Below are 24,464 nucleotides of genomic sequence, written 5' to 3'. Positions count from 1 at the left end.
ATTAACCCGCCTAGTACGGTCGGTGACTACGGAGTTGCTTTAACGCCAGCCTATACGCGTACTTCCTATGGTGCTAATGTGAACGGATTGATGGTTTCTAGTGTTTCCATCTCAATGTTCTTTAGCGCGTCTGCTACTTGATATAGCGGCGAACGATAGTATCTTCTGAATTTCTTGATCCGTGCTATATTCCTACGGAGAGGGTTGGTTTCTAGTAGGGTATGTATATCCGTCTATATCTTCACGGCTCTTCTCTAGAAACGGTGTTAAATAGTGGTAAGGTAGGCCTCCGCCTCTACTACACTAGTCGTAACTATAAGGAATGTTCCTATAATCGCCTACGCTCCTACCCTTTAGACGCGGTTTATCGGCCCTATAGCCTTATCTTTGCATATATGTATCCAGATATTGGACGCGTAGTCCACGACCGGCGCTACCGTCGATATAAATAGCTACCGCGCTATCGCTAGGGATAAACCCTAAAGTCGTCGAAGCTCTATCGCGGCCTCTAGGCCCTTAGATGCTACCCTCGTAATATATTCCTTATACTTAAGCTTCGTGTCTATAAGGACGCCTAAGATCTTGACACGGTCCTTAGGCTTAACGGTTTGTCCCTTAATAGTGAAAGGTCCCTAATCCAATTTGTAAGCCTTAGGAGCAAAGTGTATGATGGCTATTTTATCTGCTTTAAAAGTCGCTCCGCTCCTTTTCTCCTAGTCGAGCGCTTGATTGATAATTGCTTTAATACCTTCCTAGTTGCTCTAGGCGGTTGGCCTAGTCACCTATACGGTAAAATTATCCACGAACGCTATCGCTCCGCCCTAGCTATCGATCTGTCTTTATACGAGGTCTATATTAAAGAAGAGGAATAGGATTAGGGATAGGGGCGAGCCCTAAGGTAGGCCAGCCTATAGAAGGCTCTAGACCTCCGACACTTACCTATTGATTTAAATGGTCGCCGTTCGTTCCGAGTAGAACGCTTCGACCTACCGGAGTAGGTTAACTAGTATGCCTCGCGCTTTTATTCTCTAGAGTAGTCGTTCTTTACACACACCGTTATAGGCGCCTTTAATATCGAAGCTGATCAAACTTAACACCCGTCGGTTATACCACGCTGTGTAGATCTGCTCTTATAAGAGTATAAGCGCCTACTCCGCGGACCGTTACTTTTAGGCTCCGAAATGGCTGGTCGGGAGTAAGCCGTGTATCTCTACCGCGTGCGAGATCCTTTCTATAACCACGGATTCTAGTATCTTACCTAGCGTCGTGAGGAGCGAAATTGGCCTCTATGCCTTCGTAATAGTGTAGTTTTCCTTATTCGGCATTTTAAGCGGTATGATCTTCGTATGTCTCTACTATCTCGGTAATATGCCTTCTTCTAGTAACGCCTAGAATAAGTCGAGAACCCTATGCTTAACCGTGGGCCACGTTATCTTCTAGACTATCGCTAGTAGACCGTCTTTACTAGGCGCCTTCCATGATTTCGCTCTAAAAAGCTGTCGTTCTACCTCCTCTAGGCTGATAGTAGGTATTCCCACCGGCTCTCTTTATAGTCTGGTCCCCTCGTTATTAATAGCGTTAGGTAGAGGGGAAAAGAATTTAGATAGTAGCTCTTCTACTTACTCTTAATAATCCGTGGTAGTAGTTCCGTCTGCTCTAACGAGCTACGGTAGCTTCCTAAATACTACGTCCTCTCCTAACTTCAGGTATTTAGCGGCTCTTAGCATAATAGTGTATAATAGTGTATAATATAATAGTATAGTATATTTCTATTATGGTAGGAAGGAGATCATATATATATTACTGGCTCTATCTAGGAAGAACCCTAGATATCCTACATATAGTAAAAAACTATATTATGACTTCCTTTCTAATACCATAGATAATGAGATAATACAGATATCATAGATTATCTCATACTGAGGTAATAAAGATATCATAGATTATCTCATCATTTGCCTCCTAATGAACTATATAAGAAGCAAAGACTCCTATATATAACAATAATCAATCTTACCATCGCCATCTGAGTTACCTATTTAGGATAAGTATAACCACATACATATTTATATATATATATTATATAAGACATTATATAATATATATAGCTTATCTAATACTACTTCCCTATGAAATATTATAACCTACCATTAGGCTATAATATATTATCTGCTAAATCGCTTACAGAGATGTTGTTACTATATTTCTAAATTCAGTATTATAAACTAAGGTTTATACCAAGTGCCCGCTAGGCTTTAAAAAACTAGGCTATTACTAGCTGCTCTATAAAGTATTGTACGGCCTACGTCTATCACCTAGACTATAGTAATAAGAAGTAATAAGGGTTCTAGTAAAACTAGGGCTTACTCTAGTTCTAGAAGATCCCTACATTTTTACTACGGAAGAAATTATCATCTTCTTCTATATGGATGATATTATTATTACAAACCACCCAGATTCCGCTAAGTAAGCTACTAAACTGGACGAAGAAATGAAAAAGTAGTGGGAATTGAGAGAGCTAGATACTAGCTAGTTCCTAAATATACGTATAATTCGGGATCGAAAACAGAAGAAGCTATAGCTATACCAGGATTCATATATTAAGAGTATGGTAACCAGGTATAACCTGGTTATAGAGAGGAAGATTGGATCCCTAATGGCAACTAAACTATTGCTACCCTTCGAAGGGGTGGCTTTAGCATATTAAATTCACTAATTTCAATAGAAGGTTGATTCGGTATAGTACTCTACAATAACGAGAGCAGATGCCGCCAAAGCCACGTCGAAAGTGGCTGAATTTCTCACAAACCCTGGTCCGAAATATGTCGACGCTATCGACAGAATCATCTAGTATCTGTATAAAACCAGGTTCTGGGCCATTAAATATAGAAGTAGAGATAAAGATCAAAGACAAAAACAGAACAAAAACTATGCAAACCATAGTTTACAACTGGTAGCGAAGTCAGTTGAATTCGTAAGCGATGCTTCCTTTAGAGATAACAAAGATAGGAAAAGCTCAGAAGGTTATATCTGCAAGTTGTATGGTGGTCCAATTGACTAGAAAGCGTCTAAATAGAAGACCGTCATAATATCAACCACCGAACCTAAGCTTATTGCTCTCGCAGAAGCCGGCAAAACCGTATAATAGTGGCGCCGAGTACTGAATTCATTGGGATTCAAACCCGATCACCCCTTATCCATTATGTGTGACAACCAGCAGACAGTCGATCTGCTCATAAAGGAAGGGGCGGGTATGCATACGAAGCTTCGGCATGTGGATATCAATCGGTGCTAGATGAGACAGGAAGTCAGCGCTGGTCGAGTTCATATTGACTGGGTTCCTACCGCAGAGATGCCGGTAGATGGTCTCACGAAACCACTACCGAAGCAGAAGCAGGCGATCTTCAGAGAGATGATCGGTATGCGAGAGATCAGTCATCTAATCAACAAGAAGAGAGATTGAGAGAGAGATCAGTCAACTGATCAACGAGAAAAAGGATTAGTCATCCCAGAAAACAGAGACTGTTTTGAAGAAAGGCCAGAAATGAAGGAATTGGCAGTTCTTGGAGCAAGCTCCAAAAACTGGGGGGTGTGTCGAATACTAAGATTGAATACATGGTGGAAACAGGGTAAAATACTCTGAATATCATGTGACACATGGTACCATCCATACCATACAAAAGTGCATATTACAGTTAGTCATCTATGTCCGCCCAGATTGTTGAAAACGCGGGTTTTGTCATTTTAGTTAGAGATTCCAATATATCTGATTTTGTCCATACGTTGTCATACAGCCAGATTTCTGTCATTCGACACTATATTATGAATCCTAACCTAGGTTCAACTGAATCTCCCGACCTAGGGGTGTGGGGCGCTTCGTCTAACCAACCACATCTACCAAATACCGGCAAAGAATGTATTGTAAACCCGTTTAAGCCTCAGACGCCCGCCCGCCTCCCATGGGATGGGACCTTGGGGATTACGCTAGTACTAAAATAATATAGTAAGTGCCTTATTCAAGTTAGACTTTTACCTCACTTTTGCCGAATAGAATGGGCGTTTAGCTAGTGAAAAGGGGGTGTGCAAATAGTGGTTCTCATATGGCTAGCTAGAGAGCGCGGAAGGTCTCTAGTAAGCTATTAAGCGGGCGACGCTTAGGGTATAGAACAACATACAAGCCATAGCAAATTCTAGATCAGGGATTGACAAAGGTTAAAAAGTCCAAAGAAAGATCCCGAAAGAAACCAGCTCCAGTAGCGGTTTCGGGACGGCCCCCGTCCGTGACATTACAGTAATCCAAAAAGTCACCCGCCTCGTCAATCTTCTTGTCAATCAAAGAAAGGTAATCAGATAAAGAGCAACTCCTTCCAGGGCCATTTTGACAACTGGCTATAGGATAAACAGCGTCATTCAATAGTATACGGATGTAGGGCCCATTCGTGGCATTGTTGACATTGCAATCCATGACTTCAAAAGCAACAGTGCCTCGCATGGTGATGAAGTGCGCCACGTTATACAAGTGGTGGGTTGGTATATGATCTTCGGGAAGAGGTACCTCGAAATCGAAAATTCCCATGGCAGCGGTCATCTGGGCAAGTTGGTTGTCATTCGTGAAAGCCATGAGAAGGTTCGGAATTTCGAACTTAGTGCCGTTGGCTCCAACACCGACCTGCCCAGGACCGGTCTCTAGAAGAGAAAGCAGGCTTTTCAGGAATGGAAGGAAAAGTACCTTGGCTGGACCAATTGAACCGGGCCCGACACCGAAAAAATAGCTCAGATCCTGCGAGTATGCGTAGCTACGCAGCTCGCTTTCTGTAAACACACCACACCAGGGGCTGAGGTGGCCTTCAATCTGACTCTCATATGCACACATGTAGGGGAAAAAGAGTATATCTGTTTTGTCAAACGTAAGATTTCCTCTGATTTCGGAGTTGATGCGATGTAAAGCCTTGGGTAGCCACGTGGCATCCCCTATATATATGTAAGCGAGTGTCTTTCAGGGCATGGCACCTGAAGCGGGCCGGGGTTCTTTATCTTCAGAAGACAGAACAAAATTTGCTTGATGGCACTTACAATTCGTCACGTTGTTCCCTCCACTGGAGATAGTACTAAATGCAGGACAGGAATCAGAAGGCCCAAGGGAGTTGCCAATGGCCGCAGGAGATCCCGTAGAGTTCACGCTCACGACAGTACCGTAGCTGTCGGCATACTCATAGAGGAAGCCATTGAGAAATGCTCTCGCGGTTTGAACCACTCGTGATTCATTGATAGGGGATTTATATTGATTAGCCCACACGTAGAATGGGTTGCCATCCTGGTAAAACCCGGGATCTGTTCAGATTTATGAGCCCAAGTACTTCAGATTTGCAAAAATGGAGCGGTGCCTCACATCTGGATCGAAGTTGGTAACCAAGATCACTTGCCTGGGGTTTATTAGCGAATGAATTGTCGTTTGAAATATTTTCACTTATACCTCTTTCCATCCTGTCATTGACTCCTGTGCTAATTGCAAGGCAGGATTCGTCAATACTGGCTTCCATTTAGGAATAAACCTGAGCGATCCTCGAGCCTCAAACCCGTCTTGTTGCGCTGCAGCTTGGATCTGAACCAAAGAGATCATGGGTGAGAATTTAAAAGAAAACCAGGGGATATAGCCAAGAATAAGGCACCTTGTGGTAAAGTGTAACCCAAGACTCATATGAGCCAGTATCTGGAAATCTACCAGCTTTGAGGTCAAAATGTTTGCGCTCCATAATATAGTGTGATATTCTACATACCTACTCCCGTGCCTAACAACATAAGCAGCCTGGCGAACAGTGCATTGGTGTGGGGCCTTGCTGTCAATGTCATTCACATTTGGGCCTAAGTCGTATATTAGTAGACACTGGGAATCATGACAAGAGCACTAGTACCTGCAAAATACGGGGCGTTACCGCCTGCATATTGAAGAGGACTTGAAGAGGTCCTTGATGATGAAAAGACGATGTCGTTTGCTGGAGCTAGTGGTTCACAAAGACCTATGGTGGCTATACCTACCAGGGCACATAATACCGAGCTCTTCATTGTGCTAATATTGAATGAGAGTGTGGTTTCACAATCTAACAGGGGATCATGCGGCCAGTCTTATTCTTTATAATGATGATAGTGGACCTTAGGATTTACCGAACGTATATTGCGGGTTGGGGGCACCTCCGTTATACAAAGTGTTAGCAGTTAGCGTCGACTGTCCCCTCGCTGGCCCAATACATGCACGCCTACAGTTAGCCCACGTGGCACGATTTTGGACTCATGGTTTTTTGAACAATAAACAATAGGAGTATTATATTGATTCATCCTCATATATCTCCACATGTACCTCTAAGGCTTAGTACACTACGTACTAAGGTATGTACGATGAAGTTGGTGGACTGGTATGCTAGCGCGGAAGCCGAATGAGATAACTTTTGTGAGTATTCGAAGATAGACCAGTCACGAAATTTGCCGAAAGCACAATGCTAGATAAAACGAGTTTATTGATTGGACTGCGAGACAATGATTGCACTAGTGGAAATTGCAATATTACTGCCAAGGTGCTTTGTACGTTGGTCGTCGTTATCGACGTGGACCGTTTTGAGAGTGGAACCTTCGGAGAAATCCATCCACGAATGGATTTGTTGAAAATTCCCGGCCAGGATCCATCCTGTTTCCTAGTTGGAAAGTGGAGATGTTTGTACTGTTTGCATCCCGAGGTCCACGCATCCCTTTCCTCCCCAGGTTTTCATCGATCACACCACACACTTGATCGTGAAGATAGTAAGACTGGATGCTATTGCTATAACCTTGGAAAGGCCCTGCAACGAATTCCCCGCAACCGAGATACCCACGCACAACATGTCTAGCGAGTCTCACCAGGAATGACCTGTCGCGACGACTTTGACAGGGACGAACAATGGGATCCCCAAACGCGCTATGGCAAATCCAGACGGGTTTGCAGACTATTGTTCTGTCGATACTCATGCTTGTCCGGAGATGCGATATCAGGAGAGGTTTCAGAGATGTGTTCACCACGATATTGATAGGATGGATAACAACGCGGAGAACTCAGCAGCTTCCGGCCAAAGTTATGGCTGGTTGCGGTCGGGACGGGTTAAGCAAGAATTATCACACCAAGACTAGGATGGATGCGCGTGCAATAGACTGTTATAGCGATCGGTATACCGAGGCTACGAGTGAACACAATATTCTTTCCGATGCCTCCGAAGAACCTAGGTGCTCCTAAAGGGAACCGTGAGACAGAAGTACGATCCTTCCTGGCGCTTGTTGTATACCCGACCGCACATCATTATTTTGAAAAAAAAAAAAAAAAAAAAAAAAAAAAGGAAGCCGATGTAGTTTGTATTGCCCTGATTTGGAAAACCAGGGAGCGGGTGTCGAACACGTGGTCCACGCTATATCTAGTTTATCGTGTAAAAGTAAAGCGTCACCCACTAGTGTTTGTCGGTGTATGATATCATCTATATATGAGTGGTCGCATAGAGCCAATCAACGACTTGTCTACTCCATTAGATCCATTACAGCCTTGGCGTTGTCACCTCCTTTTCTTTCTTCACACGTATCCAACTTGGCTCCTACATACACAAACACCAACGGGCGCAGTCAAAGCCGCAATTATGGCTTCTCAAAGTCAGAGACCCGATATCGGATTGCGCATCGATATCATATATCAACCCGACGATATCATTCGGGCTTTTGACTGCGTTTGCGAGGCATTTGGTCGTCAAGTGCAAGATGGAATCTGGATAGCCATGAATCCAGGATGGGACACACCCCAGGGGAGGGCATGTGGAGCCGAGAGGATGGTCGCCCGTTGGCGCCACAAGACCAATGACAAAAATGGTCTCCCGAACACTATATTTCTCAAGGCTACGCTGCCATGTTCGCAGTTTGAAGAGAGGCGTGTCATTGTGGGCTTCGGTATTTGGGTGCAAGCTTCCAACGTAGAGGGCCATGGTGATCCTCCAGTGGAAGATCTAGCCAATTCGATAGACCTCAATGCGCTGTACCCCGACAATGAGCCTGAACAACGTTACCTCTGTCAAGTGATTTCCTCTCTGCATAGAAGACGCACCGAGGTAATCAAACAGAAAGCCACTGCAGTACCGCCAGCGGTTATGATCCTAGACATGTGCGCCGTCGACCCGGCTCATCAACGCAAAGGCATCGCAAGAGAGCTTGTACAGTGGGGCATCGATGAAGCACAACGACGTGGAGACCTGGAAGCCATAACCGAAGCGTCCAGTATGGGTCGACATGTGTATGGACAGATGGGGTTCCAAGCGGACGGCCCTGAGATCGAATATGTTGTGGACGAGGAATTTGCTTCTCGCGAAAAACCACCCAACCTGTTTATGCGCACCCATGCGAGCGTGGTTTGATGTGATGTTACTATCAAGGATTTTACCTTCATATATGGTTCCTTTCTAGGACTACTAGACCTCTAGTTATCTCGGGGAATTCCGTGTTTAGAGGCAGAGAACCGAGTACTGTAGTATACCGCGGGGAACCTAGAGAAGTATTGCAAACATGATAGACAAATTGGGCCATGCAGACCACCATGAACTACCATAGACCTCGGAGGACTACCATGACCTAGAATCTCCTTGAGTTACCTAAGTTTATCTGATATTCGATATTAAAAATAGGGAGATTTAGAGGACATAATGAGGAAGTCCACTTCATTACTTCTGATTTGCCATACAAGATATCTCATCTCCCGCCACACTCTCGATTTCCATAGGGTAGGTCGAACATAGAGACAAACTGACCGGGTTGCAGATATCTTTAAGCTCGCTGGAGAGGACTAAGCAATGCTATAGCGATGCATCTATGATATTGTAGTGCAGGCTTCGAATCATGGTACAGGTAAACTTCCAAATTATACTTATTAAAGTGCAAGATGGCAAACCGCATTAGTATGTATATCTTGGCCTGTGGTCAGACGGAGCACGGTCAAAAATGAATCGTTCTTCTGCTCAATATCGACAACAGGACTGGGAGTCGCAAGGGCCACAGTCCCAAAGGAAATCATAATGAACAATGATACCAGCGGATCGCATCTCGTCATAAGAAGTTCTATTCCACCAAGAGAAGGGTATGAGCTAAGTGTAGCTAGATTGTTCTGTCCAGCACTAGAAAATAGTCCGAACATTGTATGTAAATATTATCCCCCCGGTCCACCTGTATGTATAGTACATCCTTATACTTCTATTATCGGCGTAATTGGATAGATTCACTATTTACGCCTGTTTTTCTCCAATATATCTTATCTTAACAGGTCATGCCTAGTTTATCATAATTTATCAAATTTTCTAAGATTCTACGTTTTTTCGCCAAACTGTCTCCCGAGGTTGTACCTTGTGAGACTCACTCATTATTTAATTGCAATCAACTTTGGATCATATCCAAAACAAAAAGGCAAAATTAGGTGTGAAGTTATATAGTGGGTATAATACGCCGTGCGAAACTCCCAATCATGAAAATTGCTCGGTGAAACCCTCCTACCTCGTTTCGGATGAACCTGCATATTACTTAGATGGTAAGACACGGCGGGGTGAAATACGAGGTTGACCATCAGCTCTACGTAATTGAATTGTTAGATTTATAACCTAGAGTCACGCCTCTTCGTATTTGTCAACACGAGATATCTCACCACGCCTAAAGACTTTAGTAATAAATGTCTTTGATTCTGTCTTCTTGGGGGTTGGCGTTGAAGAATGAGACATAGGCCCCGTGGCTAGCATGTCGCTGGGTCGCTGGATTTGATCGAGGCTTCTTGTATACTTTTTTTTTTTTGATTTCGTGAGGTTTTTGATTTCAAATCGATTAAACAGTCCGTCAAATTCGTCTGGAGAAGCAAATTCAACAAATAGAACAACTTAACTGTTCATGAAGGTAGTCAAGCTTACCTATAATTTTGAATTGCATTAAATTTCAGTCACCGAATGACGTAGCCCCTTATACACTACTTCGTGTGGGGCAAATTAAACCTTAAACAGGTTAAATAAGTCGTAGACATACATGGAAACCCCAGCCAGACTACATGGCGAGAAACACGAGCTAAGCCTTGATCCAAGCAGTATTATCTGAGATGAGGGATTTGAGCAGAAGCCATGGAGTGCCTCATGTCTCAGAAGCTACTTCCATAAACACATTACTCGAGTAGTTGGGCGCCTTTCTGCGGGGAAACTATGTTTGTCGCGCCATGGATTGTGCGCGTGGATACCATTTCTATCTATAACTGCACTTCCACTATTCACAGTAAGAGTAGTTTTTCTTAATTGATTAGATCTCTTAAATAAGGTGTTGGTTGCTAAAACGCATCATCCAAGGTAATGAGCAGGGACATCTTTCTCTCGTTCGGCTATAAAAGCTATTCCTCTGATGCACGTAGATATGGAATGGCAATGGATGGCCTTGATCTGGGATATCACCTGATTGGGATACGAAGGGCTGTGCAGATCAGCTACCGTGTTCTCATGCAAATCAAGGTCGGTTGTGGCAGGTCGTATTATCAGCTAGATGTCTGCCAATCGAATGTATGTCTAAGAATAGCATGGATGGCACAAGTATGGGGACTTCAGCCCCAGGTTAAAGCTCAGCATTCCAGTAAGAAAGGTATAAAATCCACGTTCTTCCTTCGATATGTGATGCCTTTCACTCCGAACAACATCAGACTTCAACCGTGTTTTCAAAGCTTCCAATCAATCTTCGCTCCAAATAACTCCATTGCATTTTGCAAAGTTGCCTCCAAACATTTCAAAATGAAGTTTACCATTGCTGCAATCATCTCTCTTATGGCAGCCACTATCTCCGCCACGCCTCTTGAGGTCCGCCAGTCCAACCAAGTGACCGTGGCTCTATCCAATGACCAATCTGGTGCCTATGCCGGCGTGAAATTTCAAGCCGATGGCTCCGATAGGGGCATCTTCTCCTTGTTCAGTGGTACTTCTGTTGGGGCAGGTGGTACTGTCAAGGCAACTTCCGCCCAGCTCACCAACTTTGCGCAATCTATCAATTGTGTCATCAAAAACAATGATGCTACCATTGGTACCTTGACTGCTCAGCAGACATATCTGGATCTTGATGGAAATCCCAACGCCGCGATTCCAATCAATCTCAACAATGCTGTGATTCGCTGCCGTGTTTGAAGACCTGGCTCCTCACATATGCCACAACTCCGGGAATCTTTTGGGCAATACGATGTATTGAAACTGAACTGCCATCGAATGCGAGGCCGTGTTTCATCGTCTTCATGTTTTGTTCTGTGCCAAGATTGTCTTGTTGTGGTCAATATATGTCGATAAATGCCTAGGTTTTCATTTACTTGGATAAGAGACTTCTGATATATTTTGTTGAAATCTTGGTAATAGGAGCCATATTGTAGTACCCGTAGTGACTTGGTGACTTGTTTCCGTTAACACAGTTGTATTCTCTTTTTATAAATACTACCACTAGTTTTGTAATTCATCTTGTTTTGGTCATTTCCCGAATAGCATTATCTTATCATCCCCAAGGTTTTCAACTTCCAAAATGGCTCACAAGGTCCCCCGAAGATGAAGAGATCTCTTTCTAATTTTTGGACAGTTCCTTCCATATCTGAAAACAAAGAACGTGGGGTCTGCCTTGAATGTTAATATGTATAAATCTGTAAAGTGCAGGGCTCATTGCCATGCTATGGACAACACTGATGGTTGTGACAATGGGTATTCTGACCACTGTCGGAGAATGTATGCCTTCCCCCACGTTGAATATGCTTACCGAAAAGCCCCAGCGGATGATTTATTAACAAGTTAACAGAGCGGATCTTCGAGTGTTACCCCTCCTAGTATTTGGGTTTGCTAGCTATCAGCTTGACAGAACCAACATTGCCAGCGCACTCACAGGGAATTTTGCAACCCTTATATCCGTCGACCAAAACGTTATCAATCTCGGAAATCAGCTGATGTTCCTGGGTGTGATTGTACTAGAGATACCGTCAAATGTTATTCTACACAAGGTATGCTGCATCCCTGCCGGACGATACGCGTGTGATTAAGTTAAATTAGATTGGTCCTCGCCAATGGATCAGTGCACAAGTCTGTGTATTCGGAATAGTAGCATGTCTACAAATATTTGTGCGCAATAAGTTAGGCTTCCTACTCACTAGAACATTTTTGGGTCTTGCTGAAGCTGGGTATATTCCTGGTGCAATGTATACACTTTCTACCTGGTATACGAAGGAAGCGTTGACAAAACGAATCGCTATATTCTTCTTCGGCATGTTTGGCGGAACGGCTATTTCTCCGCTTCTTGGAGCTGCTCTCTTGAAACTGGACGGAAAGTGTGGTCTCTTTGGCTGGCAATGGATCTTTCTCGGTACGATTGAGGCTGATCCCTCAAACCAAACTATACTAACAAATATATAGTCGAGGGTCTATTCTCCGTTGCGGTCTCTATTATTTTATTTTTCTTCCTTCCTGAACAGAATAAAGTCCCTGTGTCGTCCAATCAAGAGAACATTTCGGAGTCCAGAGGGCTTCGCCTAATGAAGGGACCATTGGCTCACCCTGGCAAAAAGCATATATCATTCAGATTGGTGTGGAAGACATTGACAGACATATGGAAGTGGCCGCATTTTATCGCCACAGGCTGTGTCTTCGCTACATGGAGTCCTCTTACAACATATACCCCGAGCATTTTCATGGAACTGGGTTTGTCTCGAATCAAGGCAAACGCATTTTGTGCAATCGGCAGTTTGCTCACTCTCCCCGTGATTCTTTTTTTTTGCGTGGATGAGCGACAAATCGAACAAAAGGGGCCTCACCGTCATGGTTGCCATCTTCGTATACTTGATCCCTTTAGTAATTCTGAGGATCATGATGCACCGTGTGGATAAATGGGGCAAATTGGGCCTCTGGACAGCAGTCAATGCTTTGGCTGTGGGTTATCATCCAATTCACAATTCTTGGATCCAAATAAACTGCAAGAGCTCCGAAGAGAGGAACATAAGCGTTGCGTGAGTAAAATATCTCCCACTGGTCGTTCTTCAACCAGATGAGCTAACAATTTTGGTCCGATACAAAGAATGTGTAAGATTACTAGTCCTATAGCGGACAGCCTTGTGTTTACTAACCCAATAAAGTTGTTATGGCAGCTACAGGAGGGCTTATGGCAGGAACCCAGATATTCCGGGCGGACGAGTCAGCTACATTGTAAGTCCTATACTGCCAAGGTTGCGGATCTTACCCACATCACACCACTAATGATAAATCCATTGACCTGATAGTTATCCGAGAGGGGTGTCGATCATGATTGGGCTGGTGATTTTGGGACTAATTTTTGTTTCCCTACAAATCTTAATATTCTGGATCCAAAACAGGTGTATCAAAGCAAAATCTGGCAGCAGGGTGTTGAACGTTCTATGACAAATCAGGGGTAGCCTTCTTGCCAGGTCACATTTTTCAGTGTGCGATCAGATCCGCTATATACAAATTTATTAGTTTAACTGGTAGTTGTTTATGAGTAGAGAATGGAAGATGCAAGCAAAGCAACAAATAAAGGGGAGATTCACTAAAGCGCCGATCACGTATATTAAGCAACGCTAGGCAAGAACATTTGCTTATTCAATAACCTTCACAAGGTTCATTTACATTTCAAGGACCCTAGTGTCTCTGTCACTTCGTCGACTATTCTTTTAGCCAACATCTGCTCCGAGGAATCCACGTCATTGAGGAAATTATCGCATTTTTCTTCCACCACGCCTCGAGCATGGTCTATGCTTTGTTCGATGTCTGAAATCTCTCTCAACAGTTCCTGCATCTTCTCAAAAACCCGCATTGGCGGAAGCAGTCCCATCTTGACCCAATCCAGACCCTTGAGTCGGCACTCCGGGGTAATTTGCAAGGTTGCACGGATAATTGCTAAACTTCGGGTTTGGTTATTCAAGACTCGGTCCACAGAAATATGGCCATGAGCCTTGGTTTGCAGATATCGCGCAATCCTAGTCGCACCGATCTCAGCCAGTGACGAATATACCAGAATCCCCAAAAATGCCAATTGGAGAGCACCTTTCATGTTCACCATACATGCAACCGAAGATATGCCAGAGAATGTCCCCGACAAGGTCCAAAACCAGTGCAAAAGATCTTTTACCCAAGTCCGGTCATATTCCCAAGTGGAACGGGCCCATTCCTCAAGTTCCCTTTGTGGTCCTTTGAATATTACAGTGCCCCCCTCGTCGCGTTCATAGACCGCATATCTATCCCTCAAGTCGTTTCGGATGTGATCTGGTTTGTGGATCCTGACCATTGAAGTGAAGGAAATAAGCACCGAGGCGAACCAATGAGTGGTATATAGAAAAAACAAGGTGAAAGCCCAAAGGTCGGCTGTCAAAATCCCACACACCATACCGGTCATCAGCATGGCTCCGTTGACCAGACAAATCGAGTCCAACGTCCATTTCCCGAGACGCCACTTTAAGTTTCCTAATTGCTGACGCACATTTTCCTGGCGTTCTTTGCTTGATTGGTACATGTCATCCACACAAACGACAACGAAATCGTTCCCAGGTTGCTTGGATGTTTGGAAGGATATTATTTCAGTCAGCCACGCGTTGCTCAAGTTGAGTGGCAGTTGGCGAAATACATTCCCCGATACGTCCGATCGTACAGGGAGCATAGTCGTATCTTGTGCGCATAATTTGATGGATGGATGGATCCACTTCATCGTGGCATTGAGACGCTCAACAAGCATTTGCATGGGTGGCAGAGTCCCTCCGATCATTGTCAGGTGTGGCCATATGAATAATCCTCGATCAAACTGAGTATAGAGTCTTGCTGCACTTTTGTCGACGCGAGGGTTGTAGAGAACGGCTGCAACACCAAGCGGATCAAACGTAACTCCGTCATCTCTCTTCAGTTGAGCGTGCAAGTCTGTTAGTGACTGTGGAAACTTTTCTGCCTGTGCTAGCCCGATTATGGAGAGAAAACTTGAAAGATACAACGATGATGATGGCATTTTAAGGAACACGGGTCTCCAAGGTTCGCGACCCATGGATTATTAGAAAAAAATGTCTTCCAGTAAACACAAGGCAAGCCACTACTCAAAATTCCCTGGGTATTCGCTAAGTTTCCTCTATTGGGGTTAGTGCTTACTAGCTGAAGTCACTTTGTATGTCCGGAGTACAACATATACCTGACGATCCCCAGCGATCCACTAATGGCCGCACCTAGTCCAATAATATACACCCAGGAAACTGCCCTCAGAAAAGCAAGTTGCTGACGGGGTCTCTCGACTCGAAAGCACGGATGATGGATCCACTCAAAAAGACGCGTTTGGGTGATATGAGTACTCGCGAATCAGCACCCCAGCATTCTCAAATAATCTGTATTATAACACGTGATTAACTATGCACCCATAAGAAACCCACCCACATCCACAACCACCATAATCCTACCCCGGGCATGTACGTGGCAGCGTCTTTGGTGTCAGGGCTTCACACGCTTCCGAGAAATCTATGGATGAGACTGCAAATCACGACCCGAAAGGTCTCTCTCAACTTTGTGCTTCATTCGACCAAGGTGGTGGGGTTGCACTAGGAGACGCGTTCGCTATCTACTCTATTGTCGCGTCTTCTCCAGATTGGAGCACCACATCATTCAAATCTGAGCTTCAGGAACTCATATTAGCAGCTTCTGCTGTTGGAACCGTGATTCCTGTGCTAGTCGCCACGGAAAGTGTATTTACGGTGGACATTGTCTCATTGCCATATTCAAAGCATCCACCTTTCAACTCCTCGCGGGACATATCACCTCGTGATAGCCTTCCTTGGTTCCTTGTCAATGCATCAAAATTCTCTAAGCACCAGATTGTCGGCCGCGGCGACATTGTTGAGTCCTTATTGGTGATTCTCCAGCGACCGTGGTGTGTCCTTGAGCTATGTTGCTGTGATAGTCCGGCCATATCGGCCCTCCACCAGTTCGCCGTCATAGCGACCAAACTCAACCCCGAACTCTACAATAATGCCTTAGTATTATTACATCAAGAGCTGAGAAGAAGAGCAGTGCTCTCTCTTAGTGATATAAAACACTCCGGATTACCCTTCACTAAACCCTGGATATCCTTTGCCGAACTTGATAGAACACGGTTTACTGTCAAGGGAGTGTATACCGACTTGTCTTTTAATCGACTTCGCTCGCACAACTCGTTCTGGTTGCGATTGATTTCTACATGCGCTCTATACCTTGATATAAGCTGTTCAGATTTGGTTCGCATTTTGTCAGACACTTCCAGAGGCGTTGTTTTCTCGTGGCAAAAGCACACAACGAACCAGGAATATTATTCAAGGATTGAACAGATGTCGCTTCACTCTCACAACTCAGTAACAATATCGACATGCAAATCGGTGCTCCTAAAAAGGAAGAGTACTTTGACTTTCAAGGATCATGGCAAATGGGTGGGACTACATGATTTGGAAACTTTGGGCAGCGGGCAGCGATTCCTGCTTCTAATATACCGACAAGTTTTGCAAATTATTTCTGAATCATTGCCTTAGTCCCGAAAGAGGGATAGGCGATCAGAGTACCGGGCTTACATTTACTTCTTTGGCGTTTTCCTTCTATTTCCCCTTGAACAAAAGGGCGGACATCATAGCGGAAATTCCAACCTACACAAGAAAGTGCTCACAGTCCTCCCGTTATTTCACAGTAACCTTGCATAGCTAACCCCCTTCCCTCAAAGGTTTACTGCTTCACCGTATAGTCACACCAAATGCATATCCATATACTCTGAAATCTAAAGATCTATATACTTCCATCGTTCACAATGCAGTATATGCTAGAAGCGGTGGTCCAATCTCAAATCTCTCTTATTTCGGCTCTTGTACGTTCCAATTGTGTCTCGATATGACCTTTCCCACGTACGCCAGTTCTCTTCTAGCGCTATACCACTCCCCACCAAGATTGCCCAAAGCTCAAGGGTATATTTCCAGAAGGGAGATTCAAACAAGGATATAGGATAACGGTGCTCTCCAGTTATATAGATGCGCATCCGCCCGATGGATCCCCTTGCGGACATGCGAAGACCGCTTGGGCACCTACAATTGAATTGCTAACTAAGAGTTGGTGCTTGATATATTAGGTGTCTTCCTCGGTTCTCGCGTGGGCAGTGTTCTCTTCGTTCCACCCTTTTCTTCTTTCCCATCACCATCAACAGATAGGAAATTCCTTTCTTTTCACTTACTTCCCAAAACCTTCCAAGTTTATCTTGGCCATTACAACTGGCATGATTATTCGCATAGCTACCCATCAGACTACTTGGATCCCGGTCTTCCGTCGTTCTACCCACGTGTACGTATAACGACGCTGCAACCAAAAAGTTGGATAAATCAAAGGACTACATTAATCGATATTTAACTCTCATTCTCACTATTACACCTTATAACAACTTTGTCATGCCTCAGCCTGTCTTGGCCTATCGTGCACCTGGGGGGCTTTGCTTGGCTCAGGGATTGCGATATCCCATTCAAGTGGGTCAAAAACGATCAGAGACGCGAATTATATACCCAAAGCCACACGCTGAGAATCGGCAGATATAATGCTGAAGCTTTATACTCTCTTCGAATATTTCTGCACCCACTATATTAGACGGCCTTGCAATCCAACTCCAACCCGACAGAACATGGTAATAGACTTCAACCCCGAGCTCCCGTTATAGAAACGCACTACGATCCAAAAATCACCATAGGGACCTACACCAAGATCTTCATATAATTCAACGAGACCTTCTGGCCGAAGAACAGCCAGAATTTACTATATACCTCCCCGGAACGGCGTGGCTACTTCGCATCCTTCTAGTCGCTATCTGCACCTAGCTTCTTAGAAGGCTCGAACATTCTGTTTGCAACGGTTCTCGCTAAGGAGGCTTACCGCGTTAAGCGCCTTTCCGATACTAAGACCTAGGCTGAAATCATAGCCGTCCTACGAGAGATGTTTCCTGGGACCACTATCCCTAAACCAACTGCTTTCCTATATCCTAGATGGAACAAGGCGGAATAGGCATATAAGAGCTACTCAAACTAGCCGCTAGGAACCACTCTAGAGATACACTAGAACCTACACGCCAATACTTCAAGATTGTGGTTTACGGGCGAGGCGACAAGCTTACAGTAATCGTGCCAAGCGCCCAACACACATTCTCTGTGTTGGTGCGCCCCACTCAACGATAATTCCCACACAACGATAATTTTCCACTTTGGCATCAATTTTGTTAGCATTTTATACCATACCACGATGTCGGAACAAATTGAAAATCTCGAAGATCAAATTTTAAGAGCTACCAATGCCTTTCATCTGAATAATAACACCAATATCGCCCAGTTGGCGCGGGAATTCAGCGTTCCATACCAAAGGCTTCGCGCCCGTATTCACGGGCGCGGAAGTAAAACCACTGCTGCCAGCCTAAAAAAGACATTAAACCCAATTCAGGAGAGAGCATTGAAAACCTGGATCGATACCCTACATATTAGCAATATGGGTATATCCCCCTCTCTCATTGAAAAGGCTGCAAATTCAATTCTACGCCGGGCTGGCAGCGATCAGGTGGTGGGCCCTAACTGGGTATACCGCTATATGCAAAGACTACCCCCTGAGATACCCTATATCAACCCAAAAATGGCTGAAAAAGTGAGGCTTGATAGCGAGCAATACGGCCTAATGTTACTTTGGTTTAACAGCCTTCGTACGCTCTTTGAAAAGTATCAATTTCTACCCCATGAGATCTTTAATTGGGATGAAACCGGCTACCAAATTGGCTAAGGAAAGCGGCAAAAGGTGCTTGCACCTAATGCTAATTATACCAATCCTACTAGTGGTCAAAAAGAGTCTATTACTGGCATTGAATGTATATCTGCCGGTGGTTGGGTTATGCTACCTTGGTTTCTACCTAAGGGCTCTTTGCATATGGAGGAGTGGTATGAAAATATCACTACCCCCGATTTCCGGATTAAGCCTACGCCTAATGGCTGGATTGATGATAATACGGCTTTTGAATGGCTTTGTTCTTTTCATGAAGCTACAAAATCTCTGGTTAAAAAAGGCAGGCCAAGGCTGCTTTTAATGGATAATCATGGATCCTATACAACGATCAATTTTATTGAATTTTGCAACTAGCATTTCATTATCCCAGTCTTTTTTTTACCCCATACAACCCATCTCTGCCAACCGCTAGATGGCCAGCCATTCCAATGCTTAAAGCATCATTTTCGTATAGCGAATAATGAAGCTATAATGTGGGGTGGAAGTGCAAGCAAGAAGCGGGATTTTTTTAGGATAATTCAGGGTGTCCGAGAGCAAGCTTTCACCCAAAGAATCATCCGATCTTCATTTAAATCTAGGGGTATTTACCCCCTAGATCCAGAGCTTATTCTCGGTCCTCTACGTCAAAGAGCTCTTGAATCTGAAGGGTCCCCCCTTAGGATTCTCACTCCCTCTCCCCCTCCGGAATTCGCAAGCTCAGTCACCAATTCGCCGCCAGATACAATTGAGCGGGTTAATAGGCTTAATGCTAAGCTTATTGATGACGTTAAGCAAATGGAAAACTACTCTCAGAGGGTGAAACGGCATATCCAACGAAGTATGGATGCAACTTCACTTTTATCCCACGAAAATGCTATACTACGGGCTGAATTAAAGAAGGCCCGTACGTCCAGTTCAATTGCAAATACCCCAAGAAATGGGAAATCGCTTCTTGGGACTAAAGGCAATGTCCTATCACCTATATGTGCAAATAGGAAGATGGTTGACAGGAGAGATGCTGATTCTAAGAAGTTGAAGCGCATACAGGCAAAGCATGCCAAGGAATTGGAAGCTCAACGGCGAGCTCAGGAAGCAAGGGATTTAGTAGAAGCTGAGCATGAAGCTTCAATGGCGGCAAGAGATAGTAATGGTGCAAATTGGTATATAGATACTACTGGTGGTTATATGTAAATAGTGGTTTAAATGCAATTCATCCCATTAAAATTATCGTTGTGTGGGAATTATCGTTGAGTGGGGCGCACCAACACAGAGAATGTGTGTTGGGCGCTTGGCACGATTACTTTAGCTTTCTACATAGGGCATGGTTTTAGGGTAGGGAGGTCGGAGCGCAGATTACGGGGTTGATACAGGGCCATTGTACAAATGTGACTAAGGAGAACAAGTGTGGGGGAAGGAAGTATTATGAAACCTTGACAGGGTCCACGCCCTCAAACGCCTATGCCGTAGAAAACGGATGGCCTGGTGGTTTGCTTTATTAGACTACCAAGTTGTAAATAATAGTGTGCCAATGCCACAAGAAGGATTCTATCGATTAACAGAGCCAAATAAAGCGACGATAGCTCGCCAATAGCCTTTATCTGCACCTTTTCTATCTATAATTTATCGGACCACATTCATTGTTCTTCTACCCGGCCTAGGTAAACATGCGTTTTAGGAAAACTTTCGACCATTTCTGCATAAACGAGAATGAAATCATAGTCTCCTTCACAAATGAGATAAGCCCATTCACAGGGGAATCCCCTGTCGGTATACTGTTTTAACTAGCTTCAAAAAGTGGCTTTTGCCATATTCCAACGCCATTGACACAGACACGTGCATCATCACTAGGGAAATGTGTCTAAACGGTCCATCTCTGGCCAATTCTACCAAGGCAAATCATTATAAAATGGATGTATCTCGACATTAATCTGGATGACGGGTCTCAACTTGACTAATATTTAGATCGGCACATGTCTCACCCGCGGACGGAACTCCTGAGCCTCGACTTCCCACGGCACATATATGCTCGCCACTCCTCTACTTCAATACTTCCAAGGCCATTGCATCAGGTGACACATCCTCGCAATCAAGCCTATTATCTTAACCTCTGTTCGACTGTAGAGATGGCAGAGACTTTACTTCAGCCAGGTAGATAATATATCCCCTTGCCGGACTTGAAACCTTGGGATCCATCCCACTGTGACTTGGGTTCCAAACGCTATCTACGTCATTCCCACAACTGATTCAATTCGCGCTAACACTGCTTTCTGTTATGCTGCCTATTCATGTTGATCGCCGGATTTTGGACATCACAACCAAATCAGTAGGTCGTTGAAAAGGATGGGCCAGACTTACGTCTGAGTTGCCAAAAAAGGGAATTGCATTAAGCTGGCCATTGTGGGTCTGAAGACTGTCATGTTCAGACTTGTGGCAGAATCTGGCATCATCGCCTTGCGATATTCATCGGAAATTGACCAATGATCTCAACCTCTAGGGCTACTTTGAAATCATTTCCTTCACTTGTACGGAATAGTCCGTACCAGACAGAATAATGACACGCCAAAAGCAGCAAGATTGGCTCTAGAAATAGATTTCCTTCAGGTACATAGTAGTACAGTGGGGCCAGATTCAAAGCCATATTCCTCTTACTGCCTTAGCTTTGGCCCCCGATAATCCCTTCCGGATTGGTTAATTGGTCTTTTTGTACGGAGTAACGAATTCTGATTTTTTCTTGGCTCACATGCTTCAGTTAATGTGGTATTGCATGGCAGAGCAATTCATGATCGGCCTTTTTCAATTTGGTCGGCACGATCTCATACGTCGAGCGACTTTCCCACGTTTCAGACATATTTTCTATTCCTTTGATCGCCGACTTGCCAAATACGACGTACAACATACGTTATGCATTGAGAAACTTGAAATCTTTAAATAAAATTGAAAAAGAGTATACCCATGTTCCAGGCCATTTTCTAAACTCCTTACTATTCAGATACAATTTCTTATTAGAACAATCATTACTGACGAGTTGACTGCTATGTTGGTGCAGTGAACGCCATAGCCTACCCCGGAATTTGCATCAAGGATCTAAGATGGATGAGCAGCGCCTCTTTCCCCAAGGTTTCAGCGTTTATATCGACAATCCCCGGGCATGGTGTCCCTCTTTTAGACAAGGATGATCGTTCACCGTATCAAATATTCAACAAATCCCCCCTGGACGGACTACTTTGTAGATGTTTGGGGGCCCACTTGCCTATTGTTGCATGACAAGATTGCGGTCTCTCATTGGGGGTTGAAAGGAATGTCAGTAGAATAATAATAGGTACAATTGCGCTAGATCCTGTTTTGGACATTGCCTTATAATCGATATTCACTTGATGTTCCGAAACACCACATCATTTCGCCCGAGTGGACCACTTTTCCCATTTACCCCTGCATCTACGACATATATGCAGCTATCACTGGCATATATATTTAACCTCCTTCGCCTTTCTTATGCTGTAGCCATTCCAGATCAACGCAACAATTCAGCTTGTCTTTTCTTCCCAAGATGCACGTTCTCAGTACTTTGATTCTGTCCTCCGTGGGACTAGCTTTTGCATATGAGGTGCCCGCCAATTTGCAAGAAATCTACAAATCCCACAAGGTAATCCTCGCATGTCCATCAGCTATAGTCAATGGGCCTAACATGTTATAGGCTACTAAATGCAAAAACCTACTTGCCAAAGGATTTGACGATGGAGACGAAGGTACCACCGACATGGGTTATTGCGGCGACATAGACGGGGCTATCTTCTTGCACAGCACCTCCAAGGGGGGATCGTACGCTGACATGGACATCGATTGTGATGGTGCCAATAACTCCGCGGGAGGCTGCAGCAATGATCAGAGTGGTCAAGGTGTCACGGCTTTCCAGGATGAAGTGAAACACTTTGGTATCAAGGACTTAAATGCCAACATTCACCCCTATGTGGTCTTTGGAAACGAGGACCACAAGCCCAGGTTTATGCCTGATGAGCATGGTATGGAGCATCTGAGTGTGATGGCCATTGTGTGTGATGATAAACTGGTACCTCACCCCTATTCCCGTTTATTCATATTTCCCTGCTAAAATGTTATGACCATAGCACTATGGTATCTGGGGCGATACCAACGGCCACACCTCTACCGGAGAAGCTTCCATCTCTCTGGCCAAACTCTGCTTCCCTGATGACGACATTACCGGTGACAGCGGACATAGTGAAAAGGATGTCTTGTACATTGGCTTCACCGGAAAGAGCGCAGTTCCGGGATCCAAGGCAGACTGGAAAGCGAAGGACAGCAAAACGTTTGAAAACAGCATCAAGTCTCTTGGTGATAAATTGGTCGCGGGTCTTGAGTCCAAAGGCTCCATCAAAGGCTCTACATCTTCGTTCGCCACATCTACGCGGACTACCGCTACAACTTCCAGCAAGGCCACGTCCAGCGCTTCCTCGCGCACCTCGAAAGCGTGTCATGCGGACTAAACTCCCTGAGGTGCACAGCCTTCGATCAGTTTGGCTGTGTGTATCGGACTCGTGGAGAACGGCAGTTGGCTCTGTGTCTTCCCTTAGATTACAGTACAATAGTGTTTCTTTGAATCTTTGTAATTTTCAAATTGTCAGGAATTTATCTTACTTTTTGCGTTCCTTGATTTTCAAAAGTTATGTAGGGAGATATATGCATTCCATCTCTCGTGGAAGCAGGCTTTTCCCCGTCGTATGTAGTCTTTCCACTTATAAGAGGAAACTTTCGTCCTATCTCGAAATCTCCGTAGATGAATTCCCATACAAGAGGAAGCAATCATAGTACAGCACATGCTCCTAACTACTTGAATCATCTACGTACAAATTCTACGGACAGTGAAGTGATATTATCGCAGCAAATCCGTTGGCCTTATTCTGACCGGGCAGTCTTCAAACGACGTAGAAAGTATCTTAAGTAGTACTACATCACTGTCCTCATTAGTCATTTTCATGTCTACGGAAATGGGCATGCATATCATGCCTTATGTGAAACTACTAGATTGGCTTGTTTCATTTTTAACGGCTAGATCCTTCCCAACGATGAACAACAACAAGGTATTAATATCGCTCATTCAAATTTGGGTAAACAGTGACATCATTGGTAACCTGCTTCCCAACAGATAGACTGTATATCATGCATTATATCTTTCGATTACGTCTTTTGGGAGGTTATGCCGGACTCAACTACAACATCGACTGAGGGTGCTCGACATTGGAACTGGTACGGCGATATGGTCATTTAGTACATATGTAGTAAGCCCGCAGATGCAGACATATCCTGGATATATGGTTGTTTGTGTTGGCATACATCTAGTTGCAGATTAATTCCGCTCCGCTGAGGTGATCGGCGTGGATCTGCCCACGGGTCTCCTATTGAACCTACCTGGTCTGCTCTCTCGCTTTCTTGGTTCTTTCGTGATATATTAATATCTATCACGGTCCCGCCAAATGTCCTCTTTCTTATAGGCGATCTAAAGCAGGGGTGGAACTTTTTCCCTGGCTACTTCGATTTTATGCACGTTCGTGGGCTTGATGGATGTGTAAATAATTGGTCAAAATTAGTGCTTCAGTGTTACAAGTTTTAAACTTGGACTGGAGTTATTTCTAACAATAC

The 24,464-nt window shown here is 44.3% G+C and overlaps 7 protein-coding genes across 7 annotated transcripts; 4 read left to right on the top strand and 3 right to left on the bottom strand.

Annotated features, from left to right (window-relative positions):
* Nucleotides 1–4,195: 4,195 nt before the first annotated feature.
* N7471_006893 (uncharacterized protein) lies at nt 4,196–5,620 on the bottom strand (the record flags this gene model as incomplete). The annotated part of the gene is made up of 4 exons (XM_057279612.1): nt 4,196–4,971; nt 5,074–5,331; nt 5,390–5,423; nt 5,474–5,620. The coding sequence occupies 4 exons, from the start codon at nt 5,618–5,620 to the stop codon at nt 4,196–4,198; spliced, it is 1,215 nt and encodes a 404-aa protein (XP_057139222.1).
* Nucleotides 5,621–7,649: 2,029 nt separating this feature from the next.
* On the top strand, nt 7,650–8,414 carry N7471_006892 (GNAT family N-acetyltransferase; the record flags this gene model as incomplete). Its single annotated transcript, XM_057279611.1, has 1 exon — nt 7,650–8,414. The coding sequence occupies one exon, from the start codon at nt 7,650–7,652 to the stop codon at nt 8,412–8,414; it is 765 nt and encodes a 254-aa protein (XP_057139221.1).
* Nucleotides 8,415–10,799: 2,385 nt separating this feature from the next.
* N7471_006891 (uncharacterized protein) lies at nt 10,800–11,186 on the top strand (the record flags this gene model as incomplete). Its single annotated transcript, XM_057279610.1, has 1 exon — nt 10,800–11,186. The coding sequence occupies one exon, from the start codon at nt 10,800–10,802 to the stop codon at nt 11,184–11,186; it is 387 nt and encodes a 128-aa protein (XP_057139220.1).
* A 521-nt stretch (nt 11,187–11,707) lies between these two features.
* On the top strand, nt 11,708–13,456 carry N7471_006890 (uncharacterized protein; the record flags this gene model as incomplete). Its single annotated transcript, XM_057279609.1, is given in 7 exon segments — nt 11,708–11,765; nt 11,865–12,034; nt 12,084–12,393; nt 12,444–12,860; nt 12,880–13,033; nt 13,178–13,229; nt 13,304–13,456. The coding sequence occupies 7 exon segments, from the start codon at nt 11,708–11,710 to the stop codon at nt 13,454–13,456; spliced, it is 1,314 nt and encodes a 437-aa protein (XP_057139219.1).
* Nucleotides 13,457–13,659: 203 nt separating this feature from the next.
* N7471_006889 (uncharacterized protein) lies at nt 13,660–15,033 on the bottom strand (the record flags this gene model as incomplete). The annotated part of the gene is made up of 1 exon (XM_057279608.1): nt 13,660–15,033. The coding sequence occupies one exon, from the start codon at nt 15,031–15,033 to the stop codon at nt 13,660–13,662; it is 1,374 nt and encodes a 457-aa protein (XP_057139218.1).
* A 654-nt stretch (nt 15,034–15,687) lies between these two features.
* Nucleotides 15,688–16,005, bottom strand: N7471_006888 (uncharacterized protein; the record flags this gene model as incomplete). The annotated part of the gene is made up of 1 exon (XM_057279607.1): nt 15,688–16,005. The coding sequence occupies one exon, from the start codon at nt 16,003–16,005 to the stop codon at nt 15,688–15,690; it is 318 nt and encodes a 105-aa protein (XP_057139217.1).
* A 6,351-nt stretch (nt 16,006–22,356) lies between these two features.
* Nucleotides 22,357–23,311, top strand: N7471_006887 (glycoside hydrolase family 75 protein; the record flags this gene model as incomplete). Its single annotated transcript, XM_057279606.1, has 3 exons — nt 22,357–22,452; nt 22,504–22,875; nt 22,934–23,311. 3 exons carry the CDS (start codon nt 22,357–22,359, stop codon nt 23,309–23,311), a joined length of 846 nt encoding a protein of 281 aa, XP_057139216.1.
* Between the last annotated feature and the right edge of the window lie 1,153 nt (nt 23,312–24,464).

Source organism: Penicillium samsonianum, assembly GCF_028829775.1.
Source record: "Penicillium samsonianum strain IBT 33392 chromosome Unknown utg000003l_segment0_segment0, whole genome shotgun sequence".
In the NCBI taxonomy this organism is placed as follows: domain Eukaryota; kingdom Fungi; phylum Ascomycota; class Eurotiomycetes; order Eurotiales; family Aspergillaceae; genus Penicillium; species Penicillium samsonianum.
The sequence above is the reverse complement of the archived record's forward strand: the minus strand, read 5'-3'. Positions and strand labels throughout refer to the sequence as shown.